Source organism: Triticum urartu, chromosome 1A (assembly GCF_056163025.1).
Source record: "Triticum urartu cultivar PI428250 chromosome 1A, HENAU_Tu73, whole genome shotgun sequence".
In the NCBI taxonomy this organism is placed as follows: Eukaryota; Viridiplantae; Streptophyta; class Magnoliopsida; order Poales; family Poaceae; genus Triticum; species Triticum urartu.
In genome coordinates this window covers 473867511-473884448 of record NC_141873.1, presented here as the reverse complement: position 1 = coordinate 473884448, position 16938 = coordinate 473867511, and the positions used below count along the sequence as shown (strand labels likewise).

The following is a 16938-nucleotide window of genomic DNA, read 5'->3' as shown; positions in this document are numbered from 1 at the left end:
GTCCGTGAAACCTCCAGACCAAGGAAAAAAATGCAGAGCACCTAGATCCTTGACAGCAAAATCACCACTCAAAGCAGCCACAAGACGATCTGCAGCAGTATCTGAGGAACTAATGAGTATGATATCATCAACATAAACCAGAGATACATCATAACCTCAGAACACTGAAGAAGAAACAACGACGTGTCAGCAGTGGAGGGAATAAACCCAAGCGCTCGCAGAACGGAGCCGAGGCATGCATGCCACGCATGAGGAGCCTGCTTGAGCCCATAGAGCGCCTTAACAAGATGACAGAGATGGTGAGAACGTGCTGGATCCACAAACCCTGGTGGCTGACGCATATATACCTCCTCCTCCAGAACTCCATGCAAGAAAGCATTCTGCACATCAAGCTGACGAAGAAACCATCCTCGAGTAACAGCAAGAGACAATAGCAACCGAATGGTAGTGGGCTTAATAACTGGACTGAATGTGTCTTCATAATCTAGACCATACCTCTGTTTGAAACCCTTAGCAACTAGCCTCGCTTTGTAGCGTTCAATGGAACCATCATCATGTCTCTTGACTTTAAAAACCCACTTAGAATCAATGATGTTAACCCCGGGTATTGGAGGAACAAGCTGCCAAGTGTCATTCTTCAGTAACGCCTGAAACTCCTGTTCCATCGCGACACGCCAATGAAGAATGCTCAGTGCAGCCTGAAAATGGCGAGGCTCAGCAGTAGGATCCTCAGCAGCATGAGCCATGCAAGCAGCAAGCCACGCAACAGTCCCATCAGTGCGGATCTTCGGTTGGAAGACTCCTGTTTGGCTGTGTGTGCGGGGACAAAGAGCAACAGCGGGCTGTGACTGCAGCGCCGGGCTCTGCTCGGGCGACATAAGAGACGAGGCCGAGCCACCCGAGCTCGCGCTAGAGCCCCCTGCCAGTGGGGAGGCAGGCAGTGTCGGGCCCAGAAGAGGCGAGGCCGGCCCATCCACGGGCTCGGGACGAGGGGGCACTGGGCCAGGCGAGGTAGCAGCCGGCCCAGGCGAGGACAGCGCCCGCGGGGCAGCTGCAGACGAGGGCAGCACCCGCGAGGCATCAGCCGGCCCAGGCGAGGGCAGCGCCCGCGGGGCAGCTGCAGACGAGGGCAGCGCCCGCGAGGCAGCTGCGGGTGCAGCCTCTACGGGCTGATGGGTGCCGCCCGATATGCATGTCCCATGCATGGGATCGTCGCAGATCCGGTGCATCTGTCGATGACTGTTCATCAAGGATCTCAAGACGAGCACCACATCTAACACCTGCAGCATGGTTAGGAAGCAACACATGAGCATTTGCAACATCCACAAATTGATTAGGCAAAGGTATGGTAGAATGAAAGTTTGGCATAGGAGTGGTAGAGTTGCTCGGAAGTGCATGAAAAGGGAACACATTCTCATCAAAAACAACGTCATGAGAAATGTAGACGCGATTTGTGGGAACGTGTAGGCATTTGTACCCTTTGTGAAGGGAACTATACCTAAGAAAAACACACTTTTAGACTGAAACTCTAGCTTATGTTTGTTGTATGGACGCAAATGAGGCCAACATGCACACCCAAAGACTTTGAGAAAGGTGTAGTCTGGGATTTCATTGAGCAAGAGTTCAAGCGGAGTTTTCATATTGATGAGTCGTGAGGGAAGCCCATTTATCTAAAAACAGGCAGTGGAGAAGGCATCACTCCAGAACCTAAAAGGAACGGAGGCATGAGCTAATAAAGTAATGCCAGTTTCTACAAGATGATGATGCTTACGTTCAGCTGTCCCATTCTGCTGATGTGTATGAGGGCAAGACACACGATGCGTAATCCCAAGTTTGTTGAAAAACGAGTTGAGGTTGTGATATTCACCCCCCGGTCGGTTTGAACATGAATAATTTTCTGGCTAAGGAGACGCTCAACATGTGCTTGAAATTGTGTAAAGACATCAAACACATCAGACTTTTGCTTAATAAGATAAAGCCAAGTAAACCGACTATAAGCATCAATGAAACTGACATAATAATTGTGGCCACTGACAGACGTTTGGGCATGACCCCATACATCGGAAAACACAAGCTCAAGAGGATGTTTCACCACACAACTAGACTCTGAAAACGGAAGTTGATGACTCTTGCCCTGCTGACAGGCATCACAAATAGTTTGAGCAATTTTATTTGACACAACTGGTAGATCATGACGATGCAGCACATGACGAACTATAGGAGCAGCAGGGTGACCAAGGCGCGCATGCCAATGTGTAGAAGACACATGAACACCGTTGAACGCCTGAGGAGAAAATTGCATAGGAGGTGCGGTCGGCTCATCAAGTGCATACAAGCCATGGCGAAGACGACCGCTAAGCAGAACGGCCCTCGTGTCCCGATCTTTGATAAAGAAATGAAAAGGGTAAAACTTAGCAAGGACATTATTATCACGAGTAAGTTGTGGAACAGACAACAAACTACGAGTAGCAGTGGGAATACGAAGAACATTAGAAAGATGCAGTGTTCGGGAATTGCGTGCAAGAAGTGAAGCCTGACCAACATGGGAGATGCGCATACCTGCTCCATTGGCGGTGTGCACCTGATCATGACCGCAATATGGCTCCTGAGTGGAGAGCTTGCCCATCTCGTTGGTGAGGTGGTTCGTAGCTCCCGTGTCCATGTACCATGTAGGATCAATGGAGTAGGATGGAGTGCGTCCATGCTCATGACTCGTCACCGCAGCAGCCGCCTATTTTTCATTCCCTTTGCCATTGTTGCCTAGGCCAAGGAAGTCTTGCTTGTAGTGGCGATGACAGTGGGATGCGATGTGACGCTCAATGTCGCACAGCTGACAGGCCTGCTGAGCACCGCAGCAAGGGCAGCAGGCCACTGGCCGAGACCCGCCAGTGATGGATGGTGTGGCGCCCCGCGAAGGCTGCTGAGATGAAGCCGGCGGCTTGGGCAGCGACTGCTTCTGTTGTTTGCCGCGGGTCGTAGCATTAGCGGAGGCGAAACTCGGGGAGGCACGACGTGCTTTGATGCGCTGTTCGCGACCAAGAAGACGCGCATAAAGTTCCCATGGCGGAAGAGGTGCCTCGCGACCATGGACATTCTCAATGAGATTATTATAGTCATCATGGAGACCATTGAGCACATGGGTGGTGAAATCCTCATCTCCAAGCGGCTGGCCAATTGAGGCCAAAGTGTCGGCGAGACCAGACATCTTGTTGAAGTACTCCGTGATAGTGAGGCCATCGAGCTTGGTCTCCCCCAACTTAATGCGTATAGAGTGAGCACGCGCCTGAGATTGGGAGGCAAAGCTGCTGTGAAGCGCGGACCAAGCATCCCAAGACGTCGCAGCGAAGATGACAAGCGACGATGCGCTCAGAGTGAGCGACGACTGAACGGCAGAAAGCATTGCCTGGTCTTGAGCCACCCACACGTGATAAGCCAGATGGTACGGCGGCGGACATGGGATGGAGCCATCAACATATCCCTCCAAGTAGCGACTCCGGAGAAGAGGTAGTACCTGAGCCCGCCACGACAAGTAGTTGTCCGGTGTAAGCTTCACCGGAACGAGGTGCGAGAAATAAAACGGCAATGACGCCGGAGCATAACCCGCAGGAGCCTGTGCCGGTGGCGCGTGAAAACCCATCATCAGATCAACATTGGCGTGAGGGGTGAGCGCCAAGGACGTCTCATAGCCAGGGGCAGCCAGGGCATCGGCCGAACCGGTCGGGGCCCCCGAGGACACGGCGGACGCAGCACCGTAAGCCGCCCCATAGGAGTGCGGGTGCGGCTGGGCGCATAGGGTGAAGCAGACGGCGAACCATAGAGTGGCGCCGGCCAGGCAGGGGGCGGCGGTGGTACGACGCCGTAGGTTGGTGCAGGGGCACCGTACCACGGGGCGCCGTATGACTAGGGGCGTCGTAAGGCTGGGGGGAGCCACCCCATACGCGGTCGGCGCAGGGCCGCGGAAAGACGGCGACGCCGAAGCAGTGGTCGAGGGAGCAGCGCCGCTGGAGGCGATCGGCGGGGGCAGATCGCACTGCCCGCCCGGCCCGACCAGAGAGCCCGCGGGGGGTCCGCCGGGCGGCTGAGGCTGCCGCCAGGCGATAGCGAGCGGGTGTGAGGAGAGGAAGGGCGACGACGGGGCGATCGGCGCAGCGGTGTTCGAGGGAGCCGGCGCGGCGTTGGCGTTGGCGTTGGAGGAGGCCATCGCGACGGCGGCGCTAGGAGGTGCAGCGAAAGACATAAAGCTCTGATGCCATGTTAAACATGAATATTGGGCAACTGCTCGACGCCCTAACAGGGTGCGGCTATCTCATTATATATAAATACCAAAGGGTGCAGATACAAGATCTATACACAATCTACATATAAACAAGTCTACGTATACATATACAGTCTAAAAATAATAAATTAGTGTCATTAGGTTTACCCTTTAAGAAAGACAAAAATTAATTAAAATAAGAAATAATGAATTAGAAGCATTATTATTACCCATTAACAAAATAACAAGAGAAGTTTGCAGAACTTGCACACAACTTCGCTCTTAAATTACACTTTTTTAGTACGCAAACAATAATCATATAGTAACGTAATTTTTGCGCATATTGCAAATTATTTAAGTGTGTACATTACATTCACCCAACATCCCAAGAAATATCAACAAAATAAAAGTAAAACCAACTAAGAAAGAGAAACAGAAAAACAAAAGCAAAAGCACATAATAACAAAAAATATATTTAAATAACAAAGGGAGAGAGAGAGGAGGGCTGGCCACACACCAAATTTAGGCCAGAACCCAGCTAGCCGCTTCTTCTTTTATGTGCACGAAGGAGTTCCTCAGCAACTACAGAGTAGTGACCCGTCAATCAGCTTGCTCTGCCACTGGACGGCGACACGATCGACATCGTCTTGCTGCCATCGGACGTTGCTGTCCTGACACGACCGAGCCGCTCGACGACGGATCCACATCCACTGGGTTGCAGGCGGGCGGGGTGCGCTGGCCGCCCCATCCAGACCATATCCGCCGGCTGTCCGGCGCGGTCGGCCAAAGTCCCCTGCCGTGGGCATGAACTACTGCAGTTTCACAGGGAAAGCATATGATCTCGTCGAGACTTCTGAACCCACTGAACACACGCAACGCAACCCGCCTTCATCAAGAACAGACCCACCTCGTGCTTGCGGACCGCGGATACGTACGGCTCGCGTCAGCTCGAGCCGCTGAGGATGCGCGGTCAACAGCGGCCGGGCCGGATATATTGCCGCGCGGTGCAGCTCGTGGCCGACCCGTCTCTCTCGTTGCCCCGAACGTACAAAGAAGAGAAGGTGGCGCCTCGCTGTTGTCACGTAAGGACTGGCTGGCTGGACCATCTTCGATGTGGTCGGAGACGAGATCCATGGCCTGCCGCTTGACCGCGGAACAGTGGACTCCGGGGTCCGGGCATATGTGGTACGGCGCCGCGATGATCGATCGGTGGTCCGACCACCAGGCTATCGCCTGCGTCCTTGTACGGAGACGAAGCCCCGGCATGCATGCGATGCGTCGTGGACTCGTGGTCCGGGTTCGTAGCCGTAGCGGCCGTAGCCGGTGAGAATGAGTTGATAGTGAGAACGAGGTTGCAAGCAGTTTAGTCTTAAAGGAACGGGAGGGTTTTATTGATCAGTCTTGCTAAGTCTCATATTGAGATTTGATTATGTCTAAGGCGATGCTATATTCATGAGGTCGTACATTAAGATTCGCGCGATTTTTCTTCTTCGATTTTTCCTTTTTCTTTCATACATAGTATGTCATTTGACTAAGACTTGGTTAAATCCAGTCGACTAAGACCTAGCCATACCCTTTATTGATCCGTGTTCATGAGGGTGCAAGCGATAGTCCTACACTTACACAAAGATTTATGTCAAGTTTTTTACGTAACCTTCCCTCAATAATCCCCGATCCCCTATTTTAACTGAGGTGGGGCCCTCCTTCCCCTGATCCCAATCAGAAATTGTCATATGGCTAATCACTAAAATTGTGTTACCTTCATTCGTAGGTGTAGCATTACTCAGATATAAGAGGAGGCGGGGAGGGGGTGAAAATTTAGCTAGAGACTGCGCATCTCTATTCAACTCTCGCCGCTCGTGGTCAAAGATGACAAAAAATGAAGCCCTTTTTTGTTAGTTTCCTTGGGAACAGCGCCATAACTGGTAAGCATGTTCCCACAATTCAAATGCTTGATCACCTTGAGGCATTCCAATATGCCAAAGAGAGAGCCTCGCTTATCGCCATTGCCCATTGCTTCAAGCACAGCAGGTTCGGTCATTCCTAGCTTCTACTGTTGCCGAACCGCCTTGGTAAATTTCATGATCACTGCGCGCGACAGCGGCCGCTGCACACTCTTGATCAGCCCTGAAAACCGGAGGAGTCCAGTTAGCTAGCGGTTGCACCAGCCGGCAATGCATCGTGACGTACTTGTCCAGTGGGCAAGCTAGCTAGGATCACCGAAACCGGTATAGTCGCAGCAAAAAAAAAACTCTGTGCCCTAAACCGGATGCCAGACAAGACATAACGGGGATCGGACAGACAGGCCTCGTGGCGTGCGGACCGCAGATACGTACGGTTCGCGCTAGCTCGAACCGTGGAGGACCTATCTATCTATCTATTTCCACGGCGTGCAGCGCGTGGCCAATTCCTCGGCGCCCCGGACGTACTACGAACAAGGTGGCGCCTCGCTGTTGCTTCGGTTCATTGCATGCACGGGCCGGCTGGACCATCTTCGATCTGCCCAGCGACGCGGTCCATGCGGTTGACCGCGGAACAGTGGACTCCGGGGTCCGGGCATATGTGGTACGGCGCCGCGATGACCGGTGGTCCGGCCACCAGGCTATGGCGTGCGTCGCGGTACGGAGAAACGTGGAGCAGCGGAGGAGGAGGGGTCTATCGGCTGCCTCCGGACAAACGTGGTGGTACGGTGCCGCGACGATCGGTCGTCAACCCCCAACGACGACACTGTTTGCATCGTGGTACGGTACGGAGAAGAAGGCCCGACATCGCCTTGCCCGTGCATGTGAAGCGTCGTGATCATTGTCACGAGGGGTTTTGAGCAGGTGAGACGTCAGTTGTTTCGGGCCGGCTCTTTGCGGCTCCAGGACATCGCGCATGGGGATTTGTCACCAGGGACAGGGAGGACATCGACCGGGGCACTGCTACACAAGTGCTGCCACCAAAAATAAAAAATGATGAAGTTTCTTCTCTGACAGGAACGGAGGACCTGTATTAGTGGATATCTTTTGAACAAAAAATACACGGAAATGTAACGATCAGATCTGTATTACTGACGTCAGATTTTTAGATTTGCCATGCGAAAACAGATAAAATTACTATGCTAGTGTATAGCATTTGCCATGTTCTTACAGTGAAAAAAACAATAAAATAGAGGAAATCGGATTGCAAAAGCAATCAATAATGAATATTGGCAAACTCTAAGCCTAAGGTGGAGAGGCGGTGGTTGGGGGAGGGGGTACAGCTGCACAATACGTGCATATTGTGGATGGATTATTGGATAACCGTTGGAGATGCTCTTATGTTGTAATTTTTCTTTCCTTGTGTTGGTTTTAAGCAATTTATTAACTTTCTTCACTACAGTAATGAAAGCAATATGTTATTTTAAGAATTTATATACACACAAACTCAACATAGGCGTAACCAAGTTTACCTTTTGAGAGAAAAAGAAACCCGCTTATAGATGATGTGTGGATTCATCTACAATAGATGTTAAATCCTGAAGGTGAAAAAAGAGTCATGTTTCTGTCATGTACATACTAAAACTGGTGAGGTTGTTGCTCGACAATTGGTTTCGTCGATCTTGCAACTGGAGATAATGTTTCAAGCTGCGCAGCTGATCACATAACTGCGGCTGATGAGTCGGAGAAAACAAAGGAACATCAATTAGTACAGATTAAAACGAAGAAGATTTTAAAGAATGGTGATCCGAGATGCCGAGTTTCAGTAAGGTAGGAGAAGTGCTTCCGGTGCGATGTATCTTATGATAGACTTACGATGAAGAGAACAGATTTCCCTGTCATGTTGGGCATATAAGGAAGATTCACACCTAAAAGTGATGCATAGTACTAGCATCTTAAGTTAAGTCGTATGCAAACTGATGTCAGATGTGCGCAGGGGAAGTAGTAAACTGCTGCAACCTGCCGATTCATTGTAGAGTATAAAAGTTCATGAAATATCAATTAGTGTGACAGAGAAAGACCGGGTTTGCTAATTCTCAGCCGCCTGAGAATTAGTTATATCTAAGTCGATACCAAGGACCATTGATCTGACACTGAGATCCATGCAAGATTTCATATATCTCTAAACTATGAGAGCATGATTGCACGAGATGCATAAATTGTTATATCATGGTAAACATTGTATTAGATTTGTATGCACAAATTTGTAAAATCAACTGAGAATTAGTTAATTCTCGGTCGACCAAGACATAGACACTTTCTTATGAACACGCAAATGGCATGGCACGAAGTCTATGTTGCTTCTCCTGAGCAGCTGCCCTTGCAAGGATGTGGCAGCACAGGCTCAATCAGAAATTTGCTGTTGCAACTGTGGAGATGACTTTGTACATTGGCTCCCTTAACAGATGTGAGCTTCTTGTTGCTTCCTTTCTTTTCTGTCCAAATTGGAACCACTTCCTATTGAGCTCTCCTCACTTGGAAGTTGTTGATAGTGAGCGGCTGCTTCTGTACTTGTAGCTGTTGCATCAGCCGAAGAATTCTCACTTCATACATCAGAAGCAATTAAGCATGTTATGTTTCTGCGATGAGTCGCATATCTACCCATGGATCTAGAACAACTTGAACGAACTTACTTCAGTGAGTAGATGATCAATCCAATGGCCACAACTGCGAATGCTAGATAGTACAACCAGTTTATCTGTTGGTTGCACCTAAATCATGTGACATATAGTGCAACATATTATCATCTGTTGCAAGGATCAGACAGAAATTATCACCTGTTGCCGATAGAAAAATACTCGAATGGCGACTGCCCACATGTCAGATGTTAAGAGCGAGAGGTTAAGCAATGTTGCTCCACTCATCTGCAGGAGTCATGGTCATTAGAAAGAGCTAAACTACTACTGGAAATGGGAAATGGAAGGGCCTTTTGGCTGATACTTCCTAATGAGCTAATATTACCGATTTAGATTATGTTTATACGTTGTTTATTCAGATAATTCATAACCACTTGACTGGACAGATTCTCTTCGTTGCCTACTTGTGTAGCTAATTTCTACCTCTGTTCCTAAATGTAAGATCTATCTGATTAAACATGTTGGAGGGAACTTAACCTTGAGGACAAATGGAGTAATGGTGTAGAACATAAATCCTGCAATGCCGTATCCTGCAAACAAACTTATCTGAAAATAAAAATATAAAGCAGGAGTGAGCTTCCTGTCGGACAATTCAAAAAAGAGTATTGCAGATAAAGAGACAAACCAAAACTATAGTTTGCTACCATTGTTGGAGACCAGACAATTGCTTCTACGCTCTTCCTTTCGTATATAAGTCTGATGTTTTGTCAGGTTAAAAGGTAACGTGAATATTTGCTCCGGAAAACAATGTAGTGATGTTTAACAATGCAAGAATAAGAGTGACTCTATAGATAGCAACATCAACGGATAACGGCAGTTTTCTCTGCCGATAAACTGTGAAGGAGGATACATCTGAATTGTACTGACAAGCACCCCAAATAGTCCAAGCATTGCGACAACTTCTACTCTGTCGTTCTTCTTGACACAGTATTCCTACATAGTCGAGGGAATGATATGCTTATTAGAGTTTTGAGACAATATTGTTGACAGTAGCACGATATAATACATCACCAACCTCCCCGACATTGCTAAATGCATAGCAAACTGTCCCGGCAATAACAAGGGCATCCCCTAGAAGTGGTATTTTATTTGGATCTGCAGAAAAATGAAGTTTCTTTAATCTGTTGATACTTATCTTCTCTGTAGAAATTGGGGAAACTATTTCAGCCTGGCGGGTTTGTAAAATTAGGTTTTGATTTGAGCACATCTCTACCCATTATATCACCAATTTGCCTTATTCAGCAGTAAATTTGATCTCCTAGACTATTACTATCATGATTTCTTCTAAAGGAACATACTGTGAAGAACTTCATCCTTTACGTATCCTAGGTTTCTCAGTGATTTTTTTGTAACAAGCATCCTTTGTATTTTAACTCTTAAGCAGTTACCTACTTTTTTGGGGAACAAGCCACAAGGCTTCATTTATTCATAATCAAAGATCTCCATACATCATTTATGAGTGATTGCATGAGGAAATCAGGAGTTCATCGACCCAAGTACAAAAATCAGAACTAGCTAAAAACGAACTCGCTACATTTGCTTCCCTAGGACATATGTAGTACATATGAAACCTCATCAAAAGCACTCACATGCAGCAAGTAGTCATGAAAAATTGCAGAACTAGCAGTAGCCGAAAAAACCTCCGGCCTTAAGAGTCGATATAACCTGCTCATTATCAAACTGAAGGATAACTCTGAAGTGCCCCATCTGCTCACCAAACCAGATGCCATCCCAAGCGGCATAAGCTTCAGCCGTAAGAACATATCAGTAGCTCCCTCAACTTTGAAGCTCTAGTGGCCATGAATCCTCCATTAGAATCTCTAATCGATGCCAAAAAAATCTGTAGTTCCCAGAAATCTGATTTTTTCGGGGCTTAAGCCTACCTAACCCATCCCCAAAGGTTTTTTTTGGAGACCGAGGAGTTACCGGAATTTGATTTTGTGCTCATGCAATTCGGTTACAATGCCGACTTCAATGCCATCTCTAGGAAGCAACCGGGATGCCGACATGGCCTAAACCCTGCTTAGTGTGTTCACAACAACGAAGGCGGCACAGGGAGGAGTTTTTTAGCTTGCTTTTTTGCATAGGGTTGCAAGAGCAGGCCCTGCTAGGCCCGCAAAAATGAAAAAATAGTATAAAATGAACTAGACGCATTGAACTCTCCTGATGAAGGATTCACAAGCTGGAAAGAAGGGGTTTATGGCGAGCTGCCTCTTGCACCCTACTCATATGTGAAGTGGGTTGAATGAATGGGAAGGCAGGGCAAAAAATGTCACCCGACAGGATCTTGCCATAAAGAATAACAACCTAGAGAGGAGAAAATTTTAGGCAACAACAAGAAAGGAGGATGATGGGAATGATGCAGAAAGAGCAGCTGAATTCTAGGGATACGATGATTGCCTTTGGTGCTTTATTATACTTCGCATTGTTTGCCATCATGGTTGCTATAACTGTTAGCAAATATCTGATGGCTCGTATAAGTTGTAGAGCTTTTATTCAACGCACAAACAGCCTTTTCAGGACTAAGTTTTGGGGATGGGTTAGAATCCACCGTTCAATACCCAGTAACTTTTGGGCGCTATGTTTTAGGGATGTATTAGAGTTGCCCTTACCTTGCGCATCTGGAGTTTTTGCATCTGAAAGGAGCACAAGTGCTAGCCCAGCCACACAGGTCCCTGCCCCCAGAAATTGCCAGAAAGAATATCTCGTGCCTAGTGCGTACCAGGTGAGTATGATAGCCCATACAACAGTCCAGCAATCCAACAATGTTACGCTGGTGATGGATGAGTACTGGTACGCCTCAGTAACTGCAACGGAAGTTTATAAGATGGTTATATATGTACATCATCAGGAGCAAGGATTGCATTTACTATCTAACTGAAATGCGTGTTGCTTGTTGTACTCACCCAGATAATTTCCCTGGACATCGACGAAGGCCAGCACTAAGTACCAATACCAAGGTATCTGCAAGACAGGAGCGGCTAACACAGTGAGACGTGAAACCACATCGCATAAGCTCCATGGTTGATTTTCATGCAGCTACGCTCACCCGCAGCTTGTGTCGTCGATGCAAGAGGATTGGCACATAAACTAAGGTCAACAGGAGATGTGTGCAGAATGATTGCGCAAGTGGTGCATCAACTCCTGCATAAAAACATGGAATTATATGCTTTACCGAGCGATGATTTCTTGTGTAGGAATCAGGCCAATGCGGCAGATGGGTCATTGAGTAAGAAGATTAGCGAGTTCTGCAGGAATGATAATTTGGGATCTATGGAGATTGCTGAGAAGGATGGTACCGAGATTGGCAATGAAAGAGGAGGCGAAGCTGCAGGCTGCCATGGAGAAGGCCACGAGCTGGCCGAGGAAGAGCACGAGCAGCAGGCGCCATGCGTTGTCCTTGGTCCGGATCTCCATGGGCCTGCCTGAACAAGGTGCACGCTGAAAACACAAGCCTCAGGTTTGTATTAGATGCAGAGGAGAGTCTCCATGGGCCTGTCTGTGGATCAGAGCAGCACGCCAGTATGTGACAGGTCCATTGATTTATGTTTTTTCTTTGTGCTATGAGGTGTCTGGATCTCATCATTTAAGTGAGCAGCTCGTGTCTCATTAATGCCTCTCCTGTCGAGGCATCCCGGCCGGGCCTGTTTTGGTTTTTGATTCACTAGTGCAACTGCCTGAAAGGAGTTGACAGTAGACAGTTGGCAGTTGGCAGTTGGCAGTTGATACGCCCATGTCAGATTTGCTGCACGGAAGGGGAGAGGATCTGATGGAGTCTGCTGGTAGGCAATTTGGGACAGTTTTGAGCAGACGAAATGAAATATCCGCTGCATATAGACAGGCAGTTACGTCAGTTGGGTTCCAACCATATTTATTCAGAAACAAACTTTATATAAACACAAAAAAGCGCAATCTGATGCTTGTGGCGGGATTTTCGGCACCATGGCCATCACTCAAAACATGACAAAATGTAAACTCCCCTGTACTAGGTTTCATCTGCATTAGCAAAACATCAGGAAGAAAAATGCTTGGAACTAGTAATATCCACCATGACATTTATTCCAATCTGAATATCCAGTATTTGCAAATAAACTTATTTTGCACTAGGCAGGCACAACTCACACATGGAGCTCGTCGGCACCTGCTCAGGGAGTAAAAACAGACACGAGTAGCAGTTTGATTCACAGGAGTGGTTATGACGGACGGATATAAAAAAAATAAGAAATTTGTAGCAAATAATTCAAATCGTAGCTGTTGAAGGAACGTGGCCTTTCACTCTAATTTTCGGCACACCGGTTGCTTGTGTAAAATCCTGTTACTTTTCCATATTTTACGGTTTCCAGTGCATGCTTTTGGTATAATCCGCAGAAAAGGAGTTTAAAAATCTTGTTCTGGCTAGCATGAAAATAGGATAGATATATCCGACTACGTGGTAACTGTAGTATTTTTAGTCTGCTGTTCAGAGAGTTCACTAGATTATAACCTGGTTTTCCAAACAGAGACCTACTTTTCCAGGGCATCTTATAGAATAGGTTAAGCACAGCATAGTTTAGTGACCGAGAACCGTGCCTTCACGATACAAGGTCACTTGCTGGTTAGAATATTCACATACATGCTTACTGGGAAGGCCAGTAAGTAACCCAGCTAGATGCCTATCAACAAACTGAGAGCAATTAATACTAATAAACCATAAAAACACTAGGAGTGAAAGAAAACCACGCGAAGAACAAGCCACAGATATTTTAGGTTGCTTACCTGTTTGCCAGACTAAATTATTTTATCTCGAACGCCTTGGTGCAAAGACCGTGTTTGATTCAGTGAAAATGTCCCATCAAAAAAGAACGAAGCCCCAGCAGTTGTAGAGCAATGACCAAGATTCCTCATTCATGAAGTCAAAGCTGAGCAGTATCATTCATTTAGTTTGAGGGGATACATACTAGCAGCAAGATTTCTAAGCAGTACACATTTCATAGCAGACATAGAGCTAGCACGATCTTACAGTGCGTGTCAACCAACATCTCATTCAACTTCAGTGCATAAATTCAATCCTGGTCAAGGTTAAAAAGAAATAAGTGAAATTAGTTGAAATTCAAGATGATGGAGCAGAAATGGAGGAAGATTGAGAGAAGACTAACAGAAGATTATGGAGAAAGAAACTGGAAGTGAACTTCGGGAACATGACCTTTTTGATCGTTTTAACTCCTTTATGTGATCCTGATGCGGGGTGCTTTCCTCCCCAATGTTATATATGCTTGGCGTGGCTACTGTAGCTTTCCATTTTTGCTGTTAGCATTTCATTCGGCAGCGGACAACGTAACTTTTTTCGTTTAGTGGGGTAGTCTTGGCAAAAACTAGTATATTGCCAAGCATCTGCAAGAACAAAAAAGGGACAGCTCAATGAGGAACTAATGTCAGAAAAATACACATCCGTTGAAACATTATTAGATTCTTATGCCTGCAAGAAATGCCTTAGTATTTGATTCCCAGACATAATAGAACAAAACCAATGCTTGGCTTTTTAGCTTCATCCAACACAAAGCTGTGAGTGCAAAAATGTGCGCGAATGTCTTCTATATGGAGTTCAAGCAATTGCGGGAACATAACTCAAAGCATGACAGCTGAGCAGTCTACAGTAATACATGAGCATTAGGAAATTGTTATTCAGACTTACGGTACCATAATTATTCCTAGTCTGAATCTGGGATATGAAACAAGGGAAAAGCACGTAGAAAGTACCACCTATGCATCAGGGGATGAGCGTGGAGTAAATAAATTCGGGCCAACAATTCTCTTCACTTCCTCAGCTGGAGCCCCTATCCGATGAACACTTGCTGCCTAAGTATCACTCCACTATTTTGGTCCCTCAGAAGAGGTAATGTGCATTTCAAAACAATAGTGGCATCATTGTTGGTGCTGATCATGACAGATGGAAAGCTGAATTGCTCATCGTCTCTATCAAAACATCACGAATATTCTTTAATATAATGCCACAACAACATGATGTTTGGCATAGTACCACAACTTCCATTTGACAATAGTTTCAGCTTGGATGACGGATATATTATTAACATGGCCTGAATCGCTATTACCTCGATCTCCAAAGAAAAACTTGAAGCAAACATTGCAGAATCCTTGAGCAATGCATGTTTGCTATCACACAGAGCAGGAGAATCTCAGTTAGGTAATCTGATTCCGTTCTTCAATACCAGGGATTGTTTAATGGACAATGGCTCCAGCTGAGGAAGCAGTATTCCATTCTTGAACATAAATTAACCAACTGAATCCCTAAGCAGTATGCTTAATGGCATAAAAAGCAGTTGCAGAACAGGACACTAAGCTTTCAGAAAATATTTCTAGTTTTCTACACCAAGTTTTTTGTCTTGATGAGGGAGCAACAAGCACCACAAGGTTCTCCCATCACAGTGGAAGACAATTAAAAAGATACTCGGGGGATCATCTGATTGGGAAATGTTAATGGCTTGTTCATCAAAACTCAGCTCAAGGCATTCACTCATACTCCCTCTGTCCGGTGAAAAATGTACATATAGAAATGTTAGGACAAATTAGGCTAGCCATAGTGGGGGTAACTTAGGTAGTAACTTAACACATCCCAAGACAATTTTGCTTATGTGGCAAGTATTTAATGAGGAGAGAGGTGCTTGGAGTAACATAATATGTTACTGTAACATAGCGCTTCCCGAGGTAAAATGAGTCTATAAGGCAATAAATGAAACAAACTATGACACTACTACTAAGATACTTTGCACTATGGGGGTAGTAACTTAGACTAGTGTCATGCATATGACACTAGTCTAAGTTACTCCCCACTATGACCAGCCTTATGGATTTGGAGTAAAAAAGCATTGGAAAGGTGCAAGCGACCATCTCTCCTCTTTAATTATCCTACCCCCAATGACCTAAGTGCATGTAAAAATTAAGGAAACCATGTGTAGAATGCTATTGGTCTAGATTACCGTGTGATGAGAGAGAAATATTCTTTTCTACTTTAATGTGCATTGGGAAGATAGATGTACACTCTTTTGTGGACAAATTTTAAAGCCAACCGTACACTTTTCACCGGACGGAGGGAGTAAGTCAGTTCATGGTCTTACCATAAGAACTTGCAAAAGAGAACACAATAATGCTCAAAGTAAACATAGGTAAAAGAAAGGGCACAGTCTTACCGAAGCTAATTCATTTCTAGCATCATTCAGTTCATGGTCCAATATAGTATACTCAGGTGATCTTCTCTGTCTGCCCGGCTACTGGTACTTCCTACGCAGGAACAAATTCAAAGGCAGGGAGGAATCACTCCGAATTTCTACGGCGTGGGATGAGACGAGAGGAGGGGAATTTTCCAGAACCGAACCTGCGGGAAGAGATGGGCGACCTTGTCGGCGTCGAAGCGGGAGCCGAGGAGCGCGGGATGGCTGCGCCGTCGTACGAGCAGGTGCGCACTCCGCTCTCCTGCGGACCCAACACACCCACCCCTCTCTAGGGTAGGCGCGCGTGCCCCGGCTCTCTCCGGTGGAGGCGGCGGGGATCTCGGCGGCCGCCGTGTTTCGACCGTTGCGTTGGAGAAGAGAGAGAGATGGGGCGAGACAGGCTCCTTTCCGCTTCCGGTCCGAGCTATCTACAAGCTGGGCCCATAATTCGAGCGGGCCTTCTGGGCCGGGTACTTTCAGCCCACCTGCGAGACGAAGCTGTATATACGTACACAGCCGAGCCCACCACAGTGTCTCAAAGAAAGAAATCCGAGCCCACCACAGTGTATCGATCTGCGCCATTCTCCCCACGGCACGCCGGCGGTAGCGCAGCTGCCTCCGCCGCCGCAACCCTTCCTTCCACGAGGACGACGCGGAGGGGGGCCTGGGCAGCAGGGCTTTTCCCCTGGCCGAGAGAGATAGGGGCAGCCCCGCCCTTTCCACGGGTGAGGCTTCCATGCCTGGTGAGGTCAGGGAGAAAACCCTCGTCGCTTGGTCTCGCGAACGAGAGGTGGCGGCGACCAGATCAAGAACTCCTCCGCCCTTTTTCGTCCAACGCTCCACCGTCCCCCGGCCCTCCTCCAGCAACTGGAAGCGGCGCA

At 47.2% G+C, this 16938-nt stretch overlaps 1 protein-coding gene across 2 annotated transcripts; it reads right to left on the bottom strand.

Annotated features, from left to right (window-relative positions):
* Positions 1-8186: 8186 nt before the first annotated feature.
* Positions 8187-16359, bottom strand: LOC125530803 (uncharacterized). 2 transcript variants are annotated; one of them, XM_048695210.2, is made up of 15 exons: positions 16222-16359; positions 16037-16127; positions 13852-14222; positions 13608-13750; positions 12152-12679; positions 11902-11996; positions 11759-11816; positions 11465-11659; positions 9868-9947; positions 9703-9785; positions 9497-9548; positions 9330-9398; positions 8994-9080; positions 8850-8914; positions 8187-8759 (listed from the first exon to the last, which is right to left on the bottom strand). In XM_048695210.2, exons 5-15 carry the CDS (start codon positions 12267-12269, stop codon positions 8615-8617), a joined length of 1047 nt encoding a protein of 348 aa, XP_048551167.2. In that variant the 5' UTR covers positions 12270-12679; positions 13608-13750; positions 13852-14222; positions 16037-16127; positions 16222-16359; the 3' UTR covers positions 8187-8614. The 2 variants fall into 2 exon arrangements, with proteins under 2 accessions (XP_048551167.2, XP_048551168.2); XM_048695211.2 differs by having other exon boundaries at positions 8850-8892.
* Positions 16360-16938: the final 579 nt, after the last annotated feature.

Excerpts from the sequence above, each read along its gene's own strand:
- LOC125530803 (XM_048695210.2), bottom strand. The coding sequence starts at position 12,269 with ATGGAGATCCGGACCAAGGACAACGCATGGCGCCTGCTGCTCGTGCTC. Across the intron at positions 11,997-12,151 it reads CTCTTTCATTGCCAATCTCG|GAGTTGATGCACCACTTGCG; the intron begins GTACCATCCTTC and ends GTTTTTATGCAG. Across the intron at positions 11,660-11,758 it reads TGTCCAGGGAAATTATCTGG|TTACTGAGGCGTACCAGTAC; the intron begins GTGAGTACAACA and ends CTTCCGTTGCAG.